Below are 25,682 nucleotides of genomic sequence, written 5' to 3'. Positions count from 1 at the left end.
CTGCCTAAGACCATCGGAAATATGTGTTTTCCAATGGTCTTAGGCAACCCCTGTGAAAGGCTCATGCGACCCCCAAAAGGGCCGTGACCCACAGGTTGAGAACCGCTGATCTAGACAATATAAGTACATTTTTTGAGGGTGAGGGGCTTTCAGCTAAAGGAATATGACATTTTCTTCTATATTTATATTCCTGTATTGAATGTTTCCTTCTTGTTTACTTGCCTTATTTGTGGATATTTGTTGTCCACATTATGCTTTACAGTTATAGTTACTATTTTGCTATGCTTTGCTCTAAGTCTTTAAACATTTACCTAATTTGTGTGGGTATTACATATATCAAACAGCACAAATCCTTCAAGACCCTTTCTAATGCTTGCTCCATCTGGAGAAGTCCAGGGCTCTGAAATGGGAATCAAAAGTGTGAGACTTACACAGAGAACAAGAGCTTTGGAGTTATGTAAAGATTCCACACCTTTATTCAGCAAGCAGGAAGGGGGGGGAAGGTTAGCTCAAATGAGCTCTAAACATTTAGACTTTTTTAAAATAGGGAGAAATCAAAAGATTTTACTAAATTCCTCAAAATACCATGTTCATTTGCATTAACACTACTCTGCTTCAGTGTTTTGGCATATGATTACCCATACTGTAACACAGAATCTTATTCTGTATTAATCAAATAACTATATCTTTTTTGGGCTCCCACAGTAATACCATATGGTTTTATTGTGTAATTGACTAGGTTTCTATGGGTTTCAAGCTTTCTCCTACCTGTGGCAGGCAGAAATAGAAGTTGGTTTTTTTAAAAAGTGTAGATAAAAGAGAATCAGAAATGATGAAATATATGCCAGGGAGGTCTTCTCATTTGACTCAGGTTTCACCTCTCACAATTCACACTGCAGCCCCCCATTCTGTTAACAATCTGAAATATTATTATTCTATAGGATTGTGATAACTGGTCCTAGGATTATGTATTCTTAGTGGCTAATTATGTTAAATACACAGGAGTCAATTTTATTTGTTCGCTAACTATATTAATAAACACAAATAAGTCATTTCATTTTGGTGTAGAAGTCTCTTGAGAGAAACAAAACAAAGATTAATAAACATTCAGAATAGAAATCTCCCAATATGAAATATTATTATTCTATAGGACTGTGATAACTGGTCCTGGGATAGCTGTTGTGTTCTTAATTGCCAATTATCTTAATGTACACACAGGAGGGAGTTTTATTTATGTTTGCTAACTATATTAATAACCACAAATAAATCAGTTTCATTTTGGTATAGAAGTCTCTTGAGAGAAACACAACAAAAATGATTAATAAACATTCAGGTTAGAAATCTCTATGAATGCAGATAAAGGTTTCACTCCATGAAAATTAGTAGGACAGCACTGACTTGGTAAGATATTTAACATTCTTAACAGCATAGAAGATAATATCTATAGAAAGAAATAAGTCAGTTATAAATTGAAAATTTAACAGAAATGATATTTCCCTCTTTTATGGAGCAAATTGGTATTTATTTTAAAATGCCTTATGTGTTGTATCTCAGGGTTGACTTTATAACTTCTTTGCAGGAAGATAATTTAAGAGAATAATTGCATAAGATAGTTTTTTTGATATAATAGAATAAGTTAAGTTGTTTTAAGGATAACAACAAATGATTTTAATATAATTTATCAGAAATTGAACCTCAAACAGCAGATTTAAAAACATTATGAAACAGAAGACAATTTCGAGAGATTTATGTGTAGCTAGTAAACAATGAATTAATTACATACGGTATGTTGTTACCTTTCCACATGATAATTATAAAGAATAAAAGACAGTTATAATATCAAATCCGCAGTTAAGTTGTAAGTAGTTTTATCATTTTTTATTTAACAATATGCCATTAAATACATGTTCAAGAATGTTGTATATTAGTTTATTAGTAATAAGGCTTTGTATTCTATTCTTTAGCCTAAAATCTGCTAGGGAAATTGAGAAAAAGATATCTATATCATTTACATAAAGACTTCCAAATGCAGACAAATGCAAACTCAGAGAGCAATTATACAAGTAGGAAATTTCTGCTCTCAAGGTTTCCAAGTAAAAGATTTGGCAAATTAATTCATTATTTATTTGCTAGATTTACATTGCCTTTCTTCTAAAAGCACAAAGCATCATACATTGGAATTGTCCAATTTTCCAACAGTACCACAATTATGTAGGAAAAGTGAGACATTACGATGGGTTCAATTATTCTGAGTAATCTATCACTGATGAAAATAGACCTGAAGAAGATTTTTCTAATTCCTAGGCAATTGATCAGTACATGAAGTAATAGAACTGAAAAAAAGGAAAGAAGAAAAGATGTGAAGTTGGTGCTTGGTTCTTTAGTACAATTGGATTGAAATTGGCAATCCCCACTGTACAACTGTGGTTCTTGCTCAGATTCCTCTGGTCATTCTGTCCATTTTTACATTTCTTGATGTTTTTTTATTCTTAACACATATTAAAATGATAGTTCCCAAATGCTATTTAACTACTTCTCCCTCATCTGCTTCCTTGCAGTTATACCAGCTTTTTTATAAATGAAATATGGAGAACCAAACCTGAAAATTAGATCAATAGTAGGAAAATTAGCCTTACCAAAGAAAATTCAAATCTCCCTGGATATGAATAAAAGAAATGATAATATTTCTAAATGTTGTTTTATTGTTAAACATTACAGTATTATTATTGAAAATGTGGGCCCACATTGCTGAAAGAAATACTGAAATGTCAGAGTTCATAGTTCTAATAGGCTGCATCTCACTTTGTGGCCAAATTCTCCTGGAGAGAGTAGAGGTTTCCACTTGAGGGGAAACTGTTTTTTTTTTTCTCCCCAAATTGGACTATCATTTTCCTTTCCATTGTTGGAGGATTTATTTATTCATTTGGTCTATATCTGATTTCTTTAAAAAATATATTTTCCAGTGTATTGTATTTATTACGTATAATACTACCTAATGAATGTCAAGTAAGAGTTATGTTGTAAGTAATTTTTCTTTTTCTTAATGAATTAACCAAATATTTAACATTGGTATTTTTTGCACATAATAATTATGAAGAATAAAAACTAGTTATAATATACAGAAATTTGGACCAAGCTTTCATACATAAGCTGAACACTAATTCATCTGAATTAGCATTGGCAAATTCATCTCATAATCTATCTCTATAGGAAAAAGAAATGCATGGTAAGATTCCTAAATATTTTTATTTCTCTGTTTTTAAACAAGTATTATTGTTGAAAATGTGCTTATATGGCATTCGACATTGTTAAAAGAAATTCTGAGATGTCCTACTTCAAAGGTGCAGTAGGTTTTGTCTCACTTTCTGCCCAAACTCTACTAGAGACATTTTTGGTTTTTATTGGATGGGAGACTCCCTTTTCAAACTAAATGTTCATTTCCTTCTGATCGCTGTATAAGGGGATTTATTAATTTATTTTGTTAATATATAAGGTCCTTTGATTAAATGTATTTAACAGTGGTATATTTGTGTGCTTATCACCAAGTGAATATCAAAATAGCAGTTATGTTGAAACTTAAGTTCTCAAGATGTGTGCTCTCAAGATTTCTATGTAAGAGATATAGCAAATTATTGTTATATTTATTGGCTAGATTTACATTGCCTGTCTTCTAGAAGCACAATGTACCATATATTGGAATTCTCCAATTTTCCAATACTACCGCAATCCTGTAGGAATGCAAACACATTATGATGAGTCCAATTATTCTGGAAATCTTTCATTGATGGAAATAGACCTGAACCAACTTCGTTCTATTCCTAGACAATGCTTTTGATCACTACATGAGATAACACAACTGAAAAGAGGAAAGAAGAAAAAATGTGATGTTGGTCATTAGTTCTTTAGTAGAGCTGGGTAAAAATGAAAAAGAGTGTGCTCTAATATCCCCATCCTAAAATTTTGTTTTCCATGCTCTGATCCTGTATTCATTCTGACCATGATTTACATTTGTTGATGTTTCCTGTTTCTCCATATATCAAAATGCTGCCAAAATTTTTTTATCTAACTGAATTTCCCTCCTTTCATTCCTTGCAGTTATGCCAGCTTTGTCATCAATAAAGCATGGAGAATCGAACCACAGTGCCTTATTTTCTGCTTCTGGAATTATCAAAAAATCGGCATCTGCAGTTTTTACATTTCTTCTTCTTCTTTGTGTTATATCTTGCAACTGTAACAACAAATCTTCTCATCATCTCTGCAGTTGTTTTTGACCATCGATTGCACAGCCCCATGTATTTCTTTCTCATGAATTTAGCTCTGCAGGATGTGGGCATTGTTTCAGTCATTGTCCCCAAATCCATGATAAATTCACTCATGGATACCAGACACATTTCTTACTTTGGTTGTGTTGCTCAATATTTTCTCTTTCTCTCCTTTGAAGCTTCTGATTTATCCCTCCTGACAGTCATGGCATATGATCGATATGTTGCCATTTGTCATCCATTGCACTATGAAATGGTGATGAATTGGAAATACTGTACTGAAATAATAATTCTAGTGTGGGTTACAGGTCTCCTCTATGGAATGTTGCATACCACTGGCACTTTTTCCATCCTTTTTTGTTCTAATATTGTCAATCAATTCTTCTGTGAAATTCCACAATTATTAAAACTATCTTGCTCTGGATTAAATCTATTTGAGGCTGGAATTCTTATGGCCAGTGTTATTGGTGGACTAGGTTGTTTTACTTTTATAGTTGTATCTTATGCAGTGATCTTCAAGGCAGTGTTTAGAATCCCTTCTGAACAAGGAAGACAAAAAGCCTTATCCACTTGTATTCCACACCTCACAATAGTGTTTATCTTATTATTAAGTGGATGCCTTGCCAATCTGAGACCTGCCACTAATACTCCATCTTATATAGATTTTGGGTTGACTGTTCTGTATGCCCTTGTTCCACCTCTGTTCAATCCAATCATTTATAGCATGAGAAATAAAAATATCAAATTTGTCCTTTCTCAACTGTGGAGATTTTGATAAATTCTTTTAATATTGTTTATATTCTATTCACTATAGTTTTCCCTACTTCTGTGAATAAAAGAATATAGTAGAAAGGGATAGTTTGGATGCAGCAAATCCAGCACTATATATGTTGGTTTACAAATGTCCCTAATTACTTTCAACACCTTTTACAGTTTCTAAATATGGATGTTGGGCAGCTTTGGCATTCCACATGCTGACAATTCCTGTTGTTTAGTGAAGTGAGATACAGAGTGTACAATTGGTGGTGTGAGAAATTTTATATCAAAATATATTTTATTCTTTATATTATTTACATCTTCTCTTAAAACATTAACAGAATGGTTTGAGAATCAATGTCTCCACTACATAATTGACACATAACTGACAGTTGAAACTAAATAAAAAATAATAATAAAAAATATTTTGGGTTTTTTTTTGGGGGGGACAATTTTTTTTCACTTCTTTAAACCACTGAATAAGTTCCCCAGACCTAATCCACATATCAAAGGACAAGGTGTATAAACACAAATAAAATTAATTAAATTAGGTCTCCCAGCAGAATTACATGTTCATAAGAATAAACATCATAGATTATATACCTACACATACATACACAATCGCACACAACCCTCAAGTGTCACCCTAGAATCAGCATATAGACATTTCCACACCTCAGACAAACTCCCCTATAAAAGTACGTCATTGTACCCCATTTCTCTGCAGCCCCCCCCTACAGCCAAACTTTTTGCTTTTAGAAATAAATATTTCTCCTTTCTTCAAAGATGTCTGGATTTCATTTTCATTTATTCTTGAGCAAAACTGGCTCAGGTTTTAACTCCAAAATATGCTTCTGACAGGGGAAAAACTGAAATACAGAGGAGGTTTAAATAATGTGGTCTAAAGCTTCAGCATTTCTAAGAGCATATAAGTCTCTATAACACTTCTGACCTGTAATGGTCATTTCCTCATAAACTTTGATATTTTGCTCTTTTCAGTCAACCTCAAGTCCTGGCAACTGCCTTAAAAAGTTCCTATATTTTTTTCCTGGCAACTTTAATTTTAAAAATGGTTTGCCATTGCCTCCTTTCAAGGGCTGTTAGAGAAGGATTGGCCCAAAGTCACACAGCTGGCAAAATTCCTAAGGGGGAATAGAACTTCCAGTCTTCTGGTTTCTAGCCTTAACTTCTGCATCAGATTGGTTTTCAGTTTCTTTAACACAGAATATTTCTTTTCTTTAGAAATACTTTGGCAGGCCTTCCAGTTTGGTGTCATAGTGATATGGATGCTGAAAGGCAGGGCTCTGCTTTCCATGTCTGATTTTGCCCTGCTGGGGTCCCTAAAAAGGCCTAAAGTCACCCCAGAGAGGTGATAATGAAATAGGGGTCCCTCGTTGATCATGGAGAGATGGCATTCAATCCATTTCATCTGAGAAAAGCCCTCCAAACCAGCAGGGGAAAGGCTGGCTGCATTCTGGCAGCCAGCTTCCAGCTACTGACAACCTAAGAAAAAAGCACTAATTAGCACAGGGCTTTTAAACTGGTGGTACGTGGCTAGTAGTACGTGAGCCCTAGCTCATTGTAGTGGGAGAGGGAACCAGTTAAAGCAGAGCTGCACAGATCTAGAGGAGATTACCTGGAGCTGCAAAGCTTGGCAGAATCCCCAGGATCTGCACACATGGTGACATGGTAATTGTAGCTTCTGGTGCACCCGGAAGAGAAAATGAGGAGGAGGTCAGAGAGAAGAGAAAGTATAAAAAGGCAGACCGAGAAGAGAAGAGGTTTTTCTTACTGAAGCAGTGAGGAGAGACAGAGCGAGCGGCCTGTTTTCAGAGGAAGGGTGAGTGAGCAAGCAGAGTGTTTTTGGGAGAAACGTGAGCAAGCGAGTGGCATGTTTAGCAAGCACATGTTTTCAGGTGAAGGTTGAGTTAGTGAGCGAATGAGCTGGGCAGGAGCCAAGGAGTGCAGCTACAGATGATCTGCGCTTCTGCTGAGCTGCCCAGAAGTGCAGATCAGATGTAGCCCAGCACTGATCCTGGCACTTCTTCTAAGTTAGCAAGCAGCATGTTTTCCAGCGAAGCACGAGTAAGTGAGCTAGGCAGGAGCCCAGGATTGGTGCACACAGCCACAGCCAATCAGCTGTAAAACCACATTTCTGGAAGTTGGGTTAGCTTGTAGTAAGGCAGCCACAGTTTATTTTCCAAATCTGGATGAAGGAAGTTTAGAAAGCTTCAAATGGGAGGGGTTCCTAGATATTAGGCTGAGGAGGGATAGGAAAATCTTTTTTTTGGGAGACAGAGGGATGTGGCTTTTTGTAGTCTTTTGTGAGGGGAAGAGTAGAGGTTCTAAGTATTAAAATGGTGAAAATAGGTTGCTAATCTCCTGGAAATGCAAACGAAGGTGCTGAGAGTCATCTCTAATTATGGACTGATCATTTTTGTCTTGAAAAATGGACTTGTAGAAACCCTGGAAAGATATCTGGATTCTTCAGAAGGACCCTGTTGCCTTTCCTTTTTTATTAACTATTGCTGAGTTACTGCTAAGGATCAGAGTTTGCTCATTGGTCCAGAATTTTTTATTTCAATAAAATAGCATGTTTTATTCTTTTTTATTTTTGCTTTAAGATGAATTGGGAATCTCTGCCCAATCATATTTGCTGGGATATATTTCCCTTCAATCTATCCAGTATGGTCCTACTTATGGCTGTGGTATTGGAGTTCAGCAACAAGAAATCACATTATTTTGAGAGGATTGCAGCCGGCCTGTCTGTGAGAATTGATCCTCTGGGAACTTCTTCTCTCTGACAAAAGCAGGGAGGGGTATGGAATCCTGAATAATCTCTATGTATAGTTTTGAGGAAGGATATTTATTGCTTTCTGAAAAGTACTTAGAAAGGTGCTCTCAACTTGAATAAAATATGTAAAATTCTTCAGTGCAGCTTTGTGGGTGGGAGCAGATGCTCCTAGGCAGCCACATCAGTAAAGGATCTGAAGGAGCAATACTTTAATTGAAAAATGAGCTGTGACTGGTAGGCAGCTCACTGAACACCTTGCATGTGGAAGTTGGTTGCACTACAGCTAAATTATCAGACATATGAATATTTCTGTGATAAGGTAATCATTACTAGAAAAGGGATTAAGTATAAATTACTGATAAAAGTAATATCATTTAGTGACCGCCTCATTTAGCAACTGTTCAGAGAACAACTGATGGAAAAACTAACTGGGCAACCTATCCTTGCATTTAGAATCTTTGCAGGTCTGTAAAGCTGAACAGAGTTCATAAGCACAGCAGTGCCATCTCTTAGCTACTGCCTTACTTAATGACCAGTAACCAGTTTCAAATGTGGATGGTAATTGAGGATATCTGTATTGTCAAAACCCAAAGTGCAGCTATTTTCAGAATGAGTGACCAGGTACAGTAAATCTATCTGAAAAGCTTCTCAAGTGTGGTGCATCTGAGTGGGTGTACTTTATCCCTTTTTTTTCCTCTTTTTTTGTTAAGTTTTTTACACCTTGCTAAGCCACTTGTGATACTCAAATATTGTCATGTCCTAAAGGTGATACAGTCTGTGAAAAGGTTGAAAAGCCCTGAATTAGCAGATCATAAACAGTGTGCTTGGATCTGGGTGAGAATATTGATCCTTTCTTTACTATTTTATGACTGGATTTCCTGGAAAAGATTCCCAAGAAGTTAAAACCTCCAAACATGAGAGGTAAGGGGACTGCAGTACCACCCTTCCAAGGAATGGAGACAGCATTTTAATTTTTTTATGGGGGACAGAAATACATAATACTGAAGTAGAAGCAATATAAAATTATAGTTTTGACAAATCTGAGAACTGAGAAAACTGTTAAGATTTTCTCTTCAAAAGAATATTGGGGCGAAATATAAAAAAATCAACTGTTTTAAGAGTTGGAAAATGGGTATGGAGTGACATCTAGTTGTGGATTAGAGTATAGCATCATAGCTGTAATGACTGAAGCTGACCTGGCAAGAAGTTTATAAGTAGATAACAACTTAGCTTCTTTGTTGTCGATGACTCTTAGCTTAACAGAGAACAGCTGGCAACAGAGAAAAATATTTTGGCATACTTACTACCCTGACCTTCTTGGGTTAGAAACATCTATTGAGCTTTGGTTTTTAATCTTAAGGACTATTTGGAGAGAATGAAAAACTTGAATTTTGGCTAGATCTGTCTGGGAGGGACAATTATTTTACATAAAGAAGACACAAGAATAAACTATGATGAGATTAAAAACAATTTAATTAACATAAATGAGCAAATCTCTAATCTAAACCTACAATTAGAAGGTTCCCAGAAAACAACCACATAGTATGAACAAATGTCAGAAAATAGAAGATGAAACAAAGGAAATGGATTTAAAGATGGAAAATATAAAAGAAGGGGAGTACAAATTGGCACAGACAAATAAAACCCTGCAAGACTTAGCTACAATAATGGAAATGGAAAAGACATTCTACCCCTTAGGTCTTCAAAAAATACCTGAGGACAAGGAAGAAGGTCTTTGAAAATGGACTAAAGAACTGTTAGTGGAAATGCCAGAAAATGGGAGACAAAAAATGAAAAGAGAAGTTGAGGGAGAAGGAAAGTGGGAGCTGTTTAAGAAATATAAATGGGTGGAATTCCCTCTCAAAAATACCCTACTTAAATTGTCTTTTCCATTTCAAGCAACATTCATAAAAATAGAGAAAAAATTCTTTGGTGATTTAATTGTCTTGGCCTGGAAAACTATTTGGCAAAGGAAGAAAGCTAGAGTTAGACTTAAAAAATAGAAGATCTAACCCAGGGCTTTTCAACCAGTGATACATGTACCACCTGTGGTACTTTGCCAAATGGCAGGTGGTACGCAACCATCCTAGAGAAGTGTAATAGGGGAGGGGAATAAGCCAAAGAAACCAAGCCTGAGGGAGAGTCAGCTGCAGCTGCAGAACTGTCTGGGCTTGACAGAAGCCCCAAGAGCCGCAGGGCTTCAGCTGATTGGCACTTCCAGAAGCAGTGCAGAGCTGGAGCTGAACTGAAGAAAAGGAGGGGGGAGGAGAGGATATAAAAGGATGTGGCTTGGGTGGGAAAGGGAAAAAAAGACAACAGGAAAAGAGAAGGGGAAGGAGAGCTCAGCAGGCAGGGAGGAAACAGGACAGAGAAGAAGAAGAAGCTGTTGCTGGAAGAAAAGGTTCCCTGGTTCGTTTTCTCTAGCCAGGAGAATGCAATCAATGCTGATGAAATGAAAAGCTAGAAGATGAGCATGTCAAAAAGGAGGTTGGTTTATTTAGTTATGGATCAGCTGGCAGCTTGATTAGGTTACCATAAGGATTTTTGTTCAGTTTTTACAGTATTTTGTAATTCAGAGGCTGGTTTGTGTGCTTTGGTTATTGGAATATTATACTCTGTTTCAGACAGGCTAGCAATGAGTCCAAAATGTTGACTTCCATAGGTTTAATCCCTTTAAACAAATGTAATTAGTTTTACCCTCTTATCCTGAGTCTGTCTATGGCTTTTAGAAAGTTTTCTTTGAAGATAAACAGGCTTAATTTAAGGCTAAAGCTTTTTGCAATTGCTGGAGCCATTCAGTCTTGGGTTGCAACATTGTGTCATGTGACATGCCTGAGACAGCTTAAAGAAAAAAAACTCAGAGTTCAGTTTTTATTCTGGGAGGGTTTGTGAGCCTTTCTTGCTTTGTACTTGGTTCCTGTGTCTTTAAGAGTATAGGAAAGAGATTGGGGGGTGCATTCTTACTACACTATGGAATGAGTGCTCAGAAGGCAGGGAGGAAGAAGAGGAGAGGGAGAGAAGAAGAAGGGCTGACCAGCCAGCTGGTAGAGGTGCATATTAATAAATATGGATAAATTCATTATACATTTGTCAGTGCAAAGGAAAAGTAGTTTAGCAAAAAACTGCCACCAAAGAAATTAAAACTGGTACTTTTTTCCTTTTTTTCTACAGTTTGTAATATTTTATTAGATTATAGAATAAAATACAAAAATACAAAAGCAAATAGTAGGACACAGTGGGGAGGAAAAAGGCAAAAAAAGTGAGTGGAAGTTGCAATAGAAGGAAGCATTAATATTGAGCCTCAACTTTTTACTTGTCCATAATATTATAAACTAACCATTTCTATAACAACAAATGAATCTAATCAGTAAAACCCAACCCCCCCTTTTTTTTAGTCATCAGGTTTTTGACACTTTGCTAAGCACAGGTGGTATTCAAATATTGTCATGTCCTAAAAGTGGTACAATCTGTGAAAAGGTTGAAAAGCCCTGATCTAACCTACAAGAAGGGGCATTATATGATTAAATATGTTTGAATATGGTTAAAAGAATAGATAACCCTTAGATATAAATAAACTTTTATAATAACAAAGATATGATTTATAATTAGAATAGCACTTTTTTGATATGGGAAATATGAAAACACTAGGATGGTTTGTATAAATGAAATTCTTAGTTATACAAATGTAACTAATTTTGAGAAAATTATAACTGACAATGATACTCCGAATATTGAGGAGGAATCAAACTTAAATAAGAGCTTGAAAAATAGGATATTGATTTAACAAGGAGACTTTAATTGCAAATACAATTGAAATATAAATTGGTTAGAAAAGGGGTTACAAACTGATATTATTATTTGTATAGAAAAATATGATGAGGATGTGTATATCTAATTTTGTATGTATTACTAGTAGCAAGAACTGTATTGGTGTAGTGTTAGGAAAATGAAAACAATATGGGAAGAAAGGAGGATCAGGAAAAAATGGATTGTGTAACATTGAACAGACTTGTATTGAAGAAACTAAGAAGTAATATTGAGTAACAAATGTATCTGGACATCGTGTTGTTTACTAAGCACTTATGTTTTATAATAATAAAAATGAATAAAATATTTTTTAAAAAAGAAATACTTTGGCAGGACCAGAGATCAAGCAGGGTGTGTAAGCTATGTGAACTGATACTATCTACATAACCTTTGGATAACCACAAGAAATAAAAAAGCAAGGTATTAAATTTAGATGATGGGTTATCATCTTATCATCATATTGGAATATTCAGTAAACTTTCAGAAATAGTACAACAAAGTGGAAAAGATGAGATATGTTCCCAGGTCCAATAACTACAGGAAGATAAATAGATTTACACCAATGATGGTATCTTACTGAAATGTCTTTGAGAAATAATGAATTCCGACTTCCAGTTTGCGATTGCGATACTGGAGGATGTGCGGATCGTCCAGTTTTCTCTCACCGAGGGACCCTGAAAAGGGTCAGAAGTTGCCCTGGAGGGGCAACGAGCATGAAGAGGACCCCTGAGTGATTATGGAAAGGCGGCAGCCCTCCCGTTTGATCCTCGGCAGCTCTTCGAACTGACAGAGAAAAGATCGGCCATCAATAAGCTGCTACCAGCCAAGGCCAAAATTACTACCGAGCACCTTGAAAGCACCGCGGAGGAATTGGGTGAGATATTATCTTCTCTGTACCCTAAGTATCTTCCTGTAAAAAGCTTCTTGAAATTTCTTCCCCCTGTGAGGAGAGAGGGAAGGGAACGTCTTCCTCCCAACCTCTAAAATGGCAGGGTCAGACTACCTAGGGGAAATAAAGCTTTGAAAAGAATAACTAAATAATTGGATTTGCATCTGCTTGATATCTGGGGACCCAAAAAGTTCCTACTCTCATGGGAACTTGCTATTCTATTTACTTGTAAAAAAAAAAAGAACTTAAATTGGATAAAAACCTAGCCCGGATTTGAAAAAGACTTTAAATACTGTTGGGAACAACTTGTGGTGAAACTTGGTACAGCAAATGAATATTTGACAAAGAGACCTGCTCATAGCCCAGATCTGTCCTTGGTATTATCTAAAAGAGATTAAAAGTGTGAGAACAGCTGGGCAGTGAAATTGACTTTTAGGAACTGTGGAGGTGAACAACTACTGGCTCTTGTTTAATAAATAGCCTTCACTAAAGGACCATCTATAACCATGTCAGAAATGGAGGAGCACAACAACAAATTTTGGCTAACTATAAACTTATACTTGAAAAAAATTCCTGAAGCCACTGAGATAATTAAATCTAGACTGAGAGACAAAGGTGCCATCTTAAATCTACAAAGTGAAATCCTGATTGCAACCAAAGAACTTACAATCCAAAAAACAACAGAAGCGGAAGAAATTAACACTAAGATGGAGGACCTTAAAAATCAACAACTACAACCTGTTGAAACTTTAGACAATCAAATAACAATTATAAAACTGGACATGACTCTCTACACAAGCAAGAAGAATCCTGAGGAAGAAGAAGATCAGATCAAACTGAAGACAATTATATTAGACCAAATATGGGGAAATGGGCCACCAGGGTGACAACTCAATGATTATAAACGGGCCAGTTGTCTTAGAAAACTGACAACTGGATGGTCTCCTTTGATTCAAATAACATGTACAAGAATGAAGGGGAGATCTATCTGATATGTTAAAAGCATTGGTATGGAAGCCTGGTTGACATAAAAAGAAAGCTAGACTGAAAAAAAAAGGGTCTTTTGGTCCACTACAGAGGATCCTAAATTGCTAACTATTGGGCTAAAGGGAGATTCTGAGATAGGGGAAATTTGTTTATTAGATTAAAATAGTTGGAAAATAGTAAAAAATAAGGGATTAGTTTGTTTAATATTGAGAATTTAGAATTATATGGGAAATGAAAATCAACTATTAGGAAATAGGCTTGAATGATTGTTTAGCCCAGATAATACAGAGATCAAAGGATACTCCACTATAAAGGTGATGATATATTGGGGCGAGAAATAGAAAATGTTTATAAAATAAAACTAGAATATTTTTAAGTAAATAATATGTGCATTCTAGATATTATAGTTTTTATGTACTGAGATAAAGGAAATTTGGGCTACCCGAAACTTAAATACTTTGGATATTAAAGGTTAAATTGGAGTATTGTAATTAAAAACTAAAAAAATAGGTAAAATTTAAAAACAAGATATGGATATGTATAACCAAAAATGTACTGATAAATGTGACAATGAAGTTTTAACTGAGTTTGATACAATTAGAAACTTACTAGCTTTAATATGATATAGCAAATGTTAAGGGAAACAAAGAAGAAATATTTTATGATGTAACCTGAGATATGTACTAAAGATTCTGTTATTGAACTTTTCCTAACCCAATCACCACGTTGCTTTCCAAATATTTGGATGTAAAACTGGAAAACCAATAAAATTTATATTAAAAAAGAGAAATAATGAATTCCATCCAAGCTACTCACAATGCATACCAATATCTCTATTTTGTGATATCTCTGCCACTACCTTCACAATACCTTTGTAAATGTATACAAAACAGAAGATTCCCCATGTATTTTGAGGTTCGGTTGAAGTGTACTTGGGAAAGATGCCATATATTCATTGAATCTTTTAGGTGACATCAGTAACTTACTTTGATGAGGTTGAAGAGCTTTCAGCTAAAGAGATATGAATTTTTCTCATACATTTATAGTTTTCTATTGAATGATGCTGTATTGTTTTTTTCTCTTATCTGTGGATATTTCTCGAGTATATTATACTTCAATGTTAAAGTTATTATTTTGCTTTTCTTTGTAGAATAAAACCAACTTTTTCTGGTGTGAGATGGGTTTCTGTTTGTTTTTGTGTGTTTGTTTCTAATCCATGAATCTCTTATTCACATTCCATGTGGCAAAAAGGATTCCCTCACATGCCACTCGATCGGTAGCTTCGGGATTAAGTAGATTCAGGACCAAGGTCTTCGCCCCTCCCCCATGTGCAACTCCTCCATCGCCCTGCATACGGTCGCTCCTAGGGGGTAAGGGTGGGGGGTATCTAGATTGCCTCCAGTATCCCCCTGAATCACGAGTCCACTTCGGTCCTGTCTATTCATCCCTTGAGGTTGCACTCTGGATTCCTCTCCCCACTCCGTGTTGTTCTCCTTTCCATCCTCCTTCTCATGTACCATACTGGGTGGTCTGCTGTCCGTTCCAATCTCCCTTCTCCCGCACATGCTCAAAGCGTTCTTCGCTGCCATCCCATTGAGAGCGCTCCGTCATTCAGTCCATTGCTGGCAGGCATCACCCTCGTTCACCCCCAACCCTTGGTCATCACCTTTCTTGGGGCTCCTCTGCCTTGATCGTAACTGTTGTTTAGTTGCCCGACCTCATGCTAAATATGCTGGAGGGGGGTGTCTCCTTTCGTTTAACCGTGACTGAGTCACCATTGCATGCCTGACTATCTCATTGGGAGGGGGTGGCTCATCTTCATCGCCTTCCTCCAACTTCCCCGTATCCCATCTATTCCTCGATCCCTCTGATCCCAGTCCGTTGTTCCGCATACCACCTTTCCATTCTGAGGGGGGCTTGCTTTCAACGGGTTGCGGCGAATCCTGCGAGAGCTATCCGTTGGGGTTGATCTGTTGTCAGTCCAACGGCAGTTGCGTTCTTAGTGAGTGGGGAATACCAACTAAAGATCTGCTAGTGTGGTGGAACAGGGGAGGATTCCGAGCCACATCCTTATTCTGGCCATACAGTTCGTGATAAAGCCCCCTTTGGGCATTGGTACGATTACCCACGCTCCATGTTCTTAAGGCCTGATGTGCTGAACATAAATCCACATGTCAGTTGATGGAATCAACTCCTGAGTACCACGCTTCCTTCAGCAGGCAACTTCCCTTTGTGGCATCACTGGCCAAGACTTGGGTATTCCCAAAGTCAAAACGATGGTCGTAGTCGGCCATGTGAGCCCAGATCTGCGAGTGTTGTTCGCCTCGTCTGATTGCCAATTTGTGTTCGTGTAGGCGTGTTTTTAGCCTCTTCGATGTCTCGCCTACATAATTACTCTGGCAATCCATACAATTGATCTTATAGACTACCGTTGATCTCTAGATGGTAGGGAGTTGATCCTTGGGGCACATCATTTTTGCCCGCAGAGTCTGATTGGGCTTATGGGCTACTTTTATATTGTGTGGTGCCAGCAACCTGGCCATGGTCTCAGACAATTACTAATATACAGCAAAGACACCCGTGTGGCCCGTGTCAAGGGTTCTTTGTCCTGCTGTCTGTTTCGGGGTTCTGGTACCATACAATGCCGTTTGATGAACCTTGGGGGGTATCCATTCATCCGGCAAATACAGAACAGATGTTTCCTTTCCTCTGCCTTTGACTCAGCCATGCTGCAGTGCGAGTGCACCCATTTGAACAGGGTCCTGACACAGCTGGCTTTATGGGGGGCCGGATGGTTGCTATAATAGTGGAGGATTTGATCTGTATGGGTGGGCTTCCGATAGACCTTGGTGTTCAAAGCTCCATCCATTGAGCTCTGGACTAAAACATCCAAAAAGGCTATCAAGCCCTGGATCTCCTCCTCCACCGTGAACTTAATATCCGGATACTGTATATTGAGTTCAACACCTCCATAAAGTCAGCCTGATGACATTGTTTGATGACCACAAACGTGTCATCAACATACTGTGCCCAAAATTTGGGCTGGTAGAGGGTCATGGCCTCCCGTTCTAGTTGTTGGAGAACCGCCTCTGCTACCACGCTAGATATTGGGGAGCCCATGGGTGTGCCTTTTACTTGCTCATATATGATACCCTGAAAAGTAAAATAGGTTGTTAAGCACAACTCTATGAGTTGTACTAAGTCCTCGGTTTGCAGGGAATCTCGGTGGCCAGCTCCTCCCTGTTTTTCTAGCTGGTCCTTCAGGACTCTAACCGCTAGATCAAAAGAGACCATCACCTCATCCTCCTCCACCCTAAGGGTCCTGATCCTTTCCAAGAATTCTTCTGCAGATCTGACCATAGTAGGGCTTCCATCTACCAAATAGGCGATGTGGTCACTAAGCTACTTCACCAACCCCGAAATGGGGGTGCCTCTGAATGAGACAATGGGGCGAATTGGAGCACCCTCCTTATGGATCTTTGGCAGCCCATAAAACCTCGGAAGTGCCGAAACATTGGGCCGTATTCTTCTCAGGGTGTCATCATCAAGTTTTTTTGCTCGTTTGAAGCTATCAAGTAATTTGTTGATTTTGTTCTTTAAGACCACCATGGGATCTTTCTCAATAGTTCTGTAGGCTGTTCTATCATTTAATAATTGCAGTGCTTTGGCTACATCAGCGTTTCTCAACGTTTGTGTGACGGCGACCCCCGTCACACAAACGTTATGTGCATGCGCGGCGCGGCGCGAATGGGGGTGTGGCGCGCGTGCGTGGCGCGTATGTGCAGTGGCGCCCCGTGCATGGCGCACATGCGCGGTGCCCCAGAGGTGCGGCGCCGCCCCATGTGCAGCGCGCATGCGCGGCGCCGCCCCCGGAGGGGACAAAATGGCAGATCGCCACCTTTGCCGACCCCCGAAAAGTGGTCGATCGACCCCAAATGGGGTCGCGACCCATAGGTTGAGAACCGCTGGGCTACATAATGCACCTTGTTCAACACCACTGTGGCCCTCCCTTTATCAGCAGGGAGTATCACAATGGTATTGTCCCTTCTGAGTTGCCCCAGGGCCTCTATCTCATCTCTAGTTAATACCTGATAGTGCCTGTGGTGCATAAGTAGCCCAGTGACCTGCTGCCTAACCAAATTAACAGAATCCTCCCCCATATCTCCGTGGTGCATGGCGGGCTCCAACGCAGCGATAAAATCCAAAAAGTTGGCATCGGCGAGGTTGTATCCTACATTGCGCTGCAGCAGGGCGAGTTGGGGGCGAGTAAAGTTCTTTGAAGATAAGTTATGGACCAGGTTATCCATTCCCCCATTACCTTTGAAACCCTGTAGGGTGTCTATCTTACGCTGAAGCTGCATGGTAGTTTGTTGATTAGTTCTCTCCGTCATCAACCGAACGTGCTGAGAAAGCATTTGGAAATGTTGTTCCGATAAGTCCCTGTATGTGTGTGTGTGTGTGTGTGTGTGTGTGTGTATATATATATATATATATATATATATATATATATATATACACATACATACATACACACACTAAATCATATTTCCTGTGTTCTTCTGTGAGTTTTCTTATTGATTTCTATAGACTTACTGTATTAATTATTCTACTATAGGTATTTTATAGGTTTCTATGGACTTATAAACAGAGAACTTGGACAGGTCAGAGTAGCAACACTTGAAAATCGAGAAACCATTGATTATTTATTGTTAAGACATAATTAGGGCTGCAAAGTATTTTGTGGTATGTGTTGTTTCAATGTGACTGAAACCTAGGAACTCATAGAAAGTGACATCAGGAACCTAAAAGAATTAGCACAAGACATTGCATATGTTAAATTTCCCTTCAACTTCTTTGGGCTTTTCTTATGGCTACTAGACCGCCATTGGCTAAAAATTCTCATCTTAGGGGCAGTCACAGCAACCATTACAGGATTTTTCCTCTGCTGTCTCTGTTTGTGTATTCCCCTATGCCTCCGCTGTCAAAGAACTGGCCTCTCAACCATTCCAAAACCAAAGAAGAAGGCAAACCAAGTCTCTTTAATGATGAGCTAATAGACAACAGATACCAAATTTATTCAGACAGAATCTAAGTTGTGCAAAATACATATATTTGAAAAAAATATGCATATTAGCACAAAATGGGGGAATTGTAAAAAGAATTTTAACAACCTTCCACATTCGATAACCCTCAGAAAAAAGGAAAAGAACCATCCTTAGAGGTTAAAAAAACCCTGCTTCCAAGCCAAGTGGATTAGCTTTAGGTAATCCCAAAAGAACATTCTGCAAATGGATTAATTGTATCCATTGGTGAGAAACAAAATGGCTAAGAATCGATTCTCAGTTTTTTAGACTGAGACAGATTAAATTGACAGGATTCAATTCTATAAACACAAGACCACACAAAATTTGCATTCCCCACCTTTCTCCAAGGCTAGCCTTAACACCATTCACCACCCAGGAAACCAGATAGGGACAATCAAAATATCAAAAGATACATTATTAAACTAATCAAATATGCCTTCAGGTGTCTCAGTCACAAAGGTTTAGAAAAGTATAAAAATCATTCTACTCACCCTTCCAATCAGCCAGCTGACCCAGAACCCACTGCTGTTGTCATGTGGTTTTGAGCTTCCTAAATAAAACCTCCTTTCTCAGCAGTCATTGCACCAACCTCATTGTTCCAACTGGATGGAATGAACCAAAGATTATTCTTCCAACATTATATACTTTGTACCTCCCAATACATGCCCTTCCCTTCCACTGGGATGTTCAGTTTTTCTTTATTCTCTAGCTTTTTTTCCATTCATCTCAGAATTAATGCTGATCCATTGTCAGATACAGAGAAAGAGTCAACCATCCTACTATCTGCCTCTATGAAATTTCTGATCCTTGTATCTTACTGTGTACGTTCCTTAAGTTTTTTAGGATTACTTTGCAATCTTTGCAAATGTTTTTTACTTGAGTAAAAAATACTGAAATATAAAAAAGGATGAAATTTATTTCTTGTTGCTTTGCCATATATGTTTAATGGATTCTTCTGGAGAAAGAGTAGAGACCACAGGGTACAAAAATCTATTTTATTACCTTATTGCAGGGAACAATGTATTGCAAAAAACCCCAAAAAATTATTAGCCAATAATATGTATCCTGATTTTTAAAACATATATGTATATAAGCTATCTTTCTAATTTTTATTTTCTGTGATTCTGTGAGCCATGTTTTAGGTCTGCATTTGCACTGTACTCGAGGACTACCTGTAGTTAAGGTTTCAGCTTTTCCAAGAGTTCTCTTCTTAAATGGTCATTTGCTCAAACATTTTGACATTTAGTTTTGTTCTGTCAGTCTTAAATCCTTCCAACTGCCTGGAAAAATCACTGCATTTTCTTGCCAAGGTTTTTCAGAAGGGGTTTGCCATTGCCCTCTTCCTAGGGTTATGAGAGGGAGTGACTGGCCCAAGTCACCCACCTGGCACAACTAGATGCCACTGTCTCCTCATTTCTAGTGTGGTGCCTTAAGCATTATATCAAACAGTTTCTTGCTCATTTTAGCTTAAGACTATTCTCTTTTTTCCCTTTAGAAGTGCTTTGGCAAAACCAGACTTGTGGCAGGTTGGGCAGGATGGGTGAGCTCATATTATCTTCTATAAACTTTTTGTAACCAGAACAATAACAAAACAAGAAATCAATTTCATAACTACGATAGACCACCATATACAGTAACATGCAACATCTTCAATTGGAGGAGATAACATATACTCCATTTTCTAATACCTGAAAAAAACAAATATAAATAGATGTACTCCAGAATATTTTATTAAAATTTGCTTGAAAAATACTTCATCCCAACTATTGATATGGTATACTAAAAGGCTTATTCAGATTTTGTGTTATCTATGCCGCCATATATCAAATACATTTTAAAATTTATTTCAGGTAAATGTACATAGGAATATATACCTAAAGATAGGACAAATACTTTGAGAATATAAGAATATTTTGGGAAGGTGTGATATGCATACTTATATGTATAATGTAAGTACCTTTTTTGAGGTTGAGGGGCTTTCAACTAAAGGAATATGACATTTTATCTGTATTTATATTCCTGTATTGAATGTTTCCTTCCTGTTTTCTTACCCTGATATTTCTTGTCCACATTATATTTTGCAGACATATTTCTTGTCCACATTATATTTTGCAGCCATATATATGGCTTTTCCCGCATATAATTGGCAGAATTATTAACCACTATCCAGCTTTTCCCCTACATGTGGCATGCAGAATAGACATTTTTTAAAAGCTGGAAGTAAAAAAGAATGACAAAGGAAGAAATATGTGCCAGGCATTTTGTTTCACCTCTCACTATTTACATTGCAGCCCACATTCTGTTAATAATCTGAGATATTATTATTATTATTATTATTATTATTATTATCGATCATCGCACAGTCAGCCAGATGTTCAGACTGGATTTGGCATTTTGTCTACCTATCGAGTCCTTACCCAGGACCTGGGATAGGCAGATGTGGATGTTTGATGGTATTACAGTATCGTCGCAGGATGGAAGCAGTTCCTAATAAGGCCGCCTTTTGCAACTTGACTAATAGCGAATTTGTCAATGCCAATGGTGTTCAAGTGGTGCTCCAGTTGTTTTGGGATTGCACCCAAGGAGCCTATGACTATTGGTACTACCCTTGCTTGCTTTTGCCACAGTATTTTTATTTCTATTTGTAGGTCTTTGTATTTTGTTATCTTCTCCAGTTCTTTCTCGTCTATTCTGCTATCTCCAGGCACTGCCACGTCCACTATCCAGACTTTTTTGTCTTTCTTATCGACAATTGTTAAGTCTGGGGTGTTATGTTGCAGGTGCTTGTCTGTTTGAATTCTGAAGTCCCAGAGCAGTTTAATTTTATCATTTTCTATGACTTTCTCTATTTTATGATCCCACCAGTTTTTGCTTACAGGCAAATGATATTTTTTGCAGATCTTCCAATGCACCATTGTTGCTACTTTGTCATGCCACTGCTTGTAATCAGTCTGTGCAATCTTCTTGCAACAGCTTACCAAGTGGTCCACTGTTTCGTCAGCTTCTTTGCATAGGCGGCACTTACTGTCTGTTGCTGTCTTCTCAATTTTGACTTTGTATGCATTTGTCCTTAAGGCTTGGTCTTGTGCAGCCAGAATTAGTCCCTCGGTCTCTTTCTTCAATTTTCCTGCTCTTAGCCATTGCCAGGTTTTTTTATTATCTGCTTTCCCAGCTATTTTTTTCATGTATTGGCCATTTAGTGCTTTGTCTTCCCATGCCTCTATTCTGTTCTTCATTTGGTCTTTCTTGTAGGCCAGTTTGGTCTCTCCAGTAGTTAGTAAGCCTTCCTGATATACTAATTTCAGTGCATCTTCATCATTGTTCTTCAGATATTCTTTCAAAGCCATTTTTTCTTCTTCAACCATCTGATGTACTTGTAGCATTCCACGCCCACCTATTTGCCTTGTTAGATAAAGTCTGTCAATGTCACTGCGTGGATGAAGGGCATGATTCATTGTCATTATTTTTCTGGTCTGCCTATCCATTGCTTTAGTTCTGCTTGAGTCCAGTCCACTATTCCAGCTGTGTACCTAATGACTGGGATTGCCCAGGTGTTGATTGCCTTTATGGTATTTCCTCCATTGAGTTTGGATTTTAAGATCTTCTTCACTCTCTTGATGTATTCACCTCTAATCTTTTTCTTGACTTCAGTGTGCTTGATTTTGTCAGCTTGAAGGATACCCAAGTATTTGTAGTATTCTTCCTCATCCAGACTCTTAATGTTATTTTCGTGGGGCATCTTGATTCCTTCAGTTTTCACTATTTTTCCTTGTTTGATAGTAAGTGTGGCACATTTGTCCAAGCCAAACTCCATTACAATATCTTGGCTATCCCAGGTCCTGGGTAAGGACTCGATAGGTAGACAAAATGCCAAATCCAGTCTGAACATCTGGCTGACTGTGCGATGATCCATAATAATAATAAATTATTATTATTATTATTATTTGTGATATGATACATGGTTCTAGAGGAAGCTATTGTATTCTTAATGGCAAATTATTTTAATGAACATGTAAAAGTCAGTATTATTTACACAAGTCAGTTTCATTTTGGTGTACAAATAAAAGATTAATAAACACTGAGAGTAGAAATAAGTATGACTGCAGATAGATGTTTCACTAAACGAAAAATAGCGGGATGGCATTTACTTAAAGAGAGATTTAAAAATATTTCTGTGTAGATTTTAACTAATGAATTAACTATATATTTAAAATTGGTGACTTTTCCACATAATAATTATGAAGATTAAAAAACAGACATTTGGACCAAACCTTCATGCTGATCACTAACAGATGAATTAGCACTGGCAAATTCATCTCATAATCTATCTCTATAGGAAAAAGAAATGCATGGTAAGATTCCTAAAGCTTTTTATTTTTCTGTTTTTAGACAGATTAAGTATTATGGTTGTATTATTGTGCATTGATTCAACATTGTTGGAAAAAAATGCTGAAATGTCAGAGGTCAAAGGTGCAATAGATTGTGTCTCATTTTCTGTCCAAACTCTACTAGAGACATTATTGGCTTGTATTGAGTGGAAGGCTGCCTTTTCAAACTGAGTTTTCACTTCCTTCTGATTGTTGGATAAGGGAATTTATTAATTTATTCTGCTATTATTTGAGGCCCTTTGATTAAATGAATATTAAACTAGCAGTTATGTTGTAACTTAAATTCTATAATTTTCTGTTTAACAATATGCCTTTAAATACATGTTTAATAATCTTGTATTTAGGTATTGGTTTGAAGGCTTGTTGTGCTCTTATTTTAGCCTAATATCTGGTAGAGAAATTGAGAAAAAAATATTTTCATCACTTACATAAATACACACAGAGAGATATTATACAAAGAGGAAATGTCTGCTCTTAAGATTTCCAAATAAGAGATATAACAAATTATTTTCATATATATTGGCTAGATTTACATTGTCTTTTTTCTAGAAGCACAAAGCACCAGACATTGTATTTCTCCAATTTTCCAACACTACCACAAACCTGTAGGAATGCAGACACATTATGATGGGTCCAATTATTTTGAATAATCTTTCATTGATGAAAATAGACCTGAACCAACTTTATTCTATTCCTAGCCAATGCTTTTGATCACTGCATGAGATAGCACAACTGAAAAGAAGAAAGAAAAAAATGTGACTTTTTAGTACAGATGGGTAAAAGTGGAAACGAGAGTGCTTTAATATCCCCATCCTACATCTTTGTGTTTCATGTTCTGATCCTCTGTTCATTCTGCCCATAGTTTGGTTCTCAACACATATCAAAATGCCACTTCCAAAATTTTATCTAACTGAATTTCCCTTCTTTCTTTCTTTTCAGTTATGCCAGCTTTGTCATCAATAAAGCATGGAGAATCGAACCACAGTGCCTTATTTTCTGCTTCTGGAATTATCTAAAAATCGCCATCTGCAGCTTTTGCATTTCTTCTTCTTTTTTGTGTTATATCTGGCAACTGTAACAACAAATTTTCTCATCATCTCTGCAATAGCTTTTGACCATCGACTGCACAGCCCCATGTACTTCTTTCTCATGAATTTAGCTCTGCAGGACCTGGGTATTGTTTCAGTCATTGTCCCCAAATCCATGATAAATTCTCTTTTGGACACCAGACACATTTCTTATTTTGGTTGTGTTGCTCAATATTTTCTCTTTCTCTGCTTTGAAGCTTCTGATTTATCCCTCCTGACTGTCATGGCATATGATCGGTATGTTGCCATTTGCCACCCACTGCACTATGAGATGGTGATGAATTGGAAATCCTGTACCGAAATCATAATTCTAGTGTGGGTTGCTGGTCTCCTCTATGGAATGTTGCATACCACTGGCACTTTTTCCATCCTTTTTTGTTCTAATGTAGTTAATCAATTTTTCTGTGAAATTCCACAGTTGTTAAAACTATCCTGTTCTGCATTAAATCTACTTGAGGCTGGAATTCTTGTGGCCGGTGTTATTGCTGCACTAGGTTGTTTTACTTTTATAATTGTTTCATATGCAGTGATCTTCAAGGCAGTGTTTAGAATCCCTTCTGAACAAGGAAGGCAAAAAGCTTTATCCACCTGTATTCCTCACCTCACAGTAGTGACTATGTTCTTTTTAAGTGGATGCTTTGCCTACCTGAGACCTGCCTCTAACACCCCATCTTACTTAGATTTGGGGTTGACTGTTCTGTATTCACTTCTTCCACCTCTGTTCAATCCAATTATTTATAGCATGAGACTGGTGTGGCCCTCAATGAAATTCTGCTATGGCAAAACTAGAAGTCACTGTGTCCTGGTTTCTAGTGTGGTGCCTTAAGCGCTACATCAAACAGGTTCTCACTCATTTTAGCTCAAGAGTATTTTTTCTTTCATTTAGAAGTGCTTTGGCAAAACTAGACCTTTGGCATGGTGGGCAGGATGGGTGAGTTCATACTATTTTCCATAATTTTTTTGTAACCAGAACAATATGAAAAAGCAAGAAGTCAGTTTCATAACTGTAATAGATGATCATATAAGCTTAAGGGTTTCCAAATGGCTGGTAGGCGGGAAGTATCATCTTGTTTGTTCATGCTGTGTGGGCGTTTTTCTATCTCGATGGCTTCTCTGATTATTCTGTTATTAAAATGTTCAGTTTTGGCGATAATTCTGGTATTTTTAAAGTCAAATTCATGTCCTGTGGCTTTAAGGTGTTGGACCAGGGAAGATGTTGGTTCCTCTTTTTTGACTGAGTTCTTATGTTCTTCAATGCATGCACTTATTCTTCTGTTGGTTTGGCCAATGTATGTCTTGGGACAAGCAGTGCATAGGATTTCATATACTCCTTGATTTTCTAACTCGATTTTATCTTTGGGGTTTCTTAGGATGGTGGATATTTTTCTGTTTGTGCAGAATGCTGTTTTGATGTTGTGTTTATGGAGAATCTTGCTGATTCTGTCTGTGGTGCCTTTTATGTATGGGAGGAGGGCGTTGCCATTTTCTTGTTCTCTGTCTTGGATTTTAGTGGGGGTTTCTTTTTGGATTAGGTTTGTAATCTTATTTCTTTGGAATCCATTGAATGTTAGTACATTGGTGAGAGTGTGTAGTTCGGTTTTTAGGTGTTGTTCGTCAGCTAAGTGTT

General features: G+C 37.4%; 2 protein-coding genes across 2 annotated transcripts; both read left to right on the top strand.

Annotated features, from left to right (window-relative positions):
• Positions 1 to 1,293: 1,293 nt before the first annotated feature.
• On the top strand, positions 1,294 to 5,428 carry LOC120296947 (olfactory receptor 14A16-like). The gene is made up of 2 exons (XM_039319017.1): positions 1,294 to 1,401; positions 4,096 to 5,428. Exon 2 carries the CDS (start codon positions 4,123 to 4,125, stop codon positions 5,035 to 5,037), a length of 915 nt encoding a protein of 304 aa, XP_039174951.1. The 5' UTR covers positions 1,294 to 1,401; positions 4,096 to 4,122; the 3' UTR covers positions 5,038 to 5,428.
• LOC120296946 (olfactory receptor 14A16-like) lies at positions 3,040 to 24,881 on the top strand. The gene is made up of 2 exons (XM_039319016.1): positions 3,040 to 3,226; positions 23,907 to 24,881. Exon 2 carries the CDS (start codon positions 23,934 to 23,936, stop codon positions 24,879 to 24,881), a length of 948 nt encoding a protein of 315 aa, XP_039174950.1. The 5' UTR covers positions 3,040 to 3,226; positions 23,907 to 23,933.
• The last annotated feature ends 801 nt before the right edge of the window (positions 24,882 to 25,682 follow it).

Source organism: Crotalus tigris, unplaced genomic scaffold, assembly GCF_016545835.1.
Source record: "Crotalus tigris isolate CLP2741 ecotype Arizona unplaced genomic scaffold, ASM1654583v1 scf7180000021944.90088, whole genome shotgun sequence".
NCBI lineage: Eukaryota > Metazoa > Chordata > Lepidosauria > Squamata > Viperidae > Crotalus > Crotalus tigris.
This window is presented reverse-complemented; position numbering and strand designations above follow the sequence as displayed.

Excerpts from the sequence above, each read along its gene's own strand:
- LOC120296947 (XM_039319017.1), top strand. The coding sequence starts at position 4,123 with ATGGAGAATCGAACCACAGTGCCTTATTTTCTGCTTCTGGAATTATCA.
- LOC120296946 (XM_039319016.1), top strand. The coding sequence starts at position 23,934 with ATGGAGAATCGAACCACAGTGCCTTATTTTCTGCTTCTGGAATTATCT.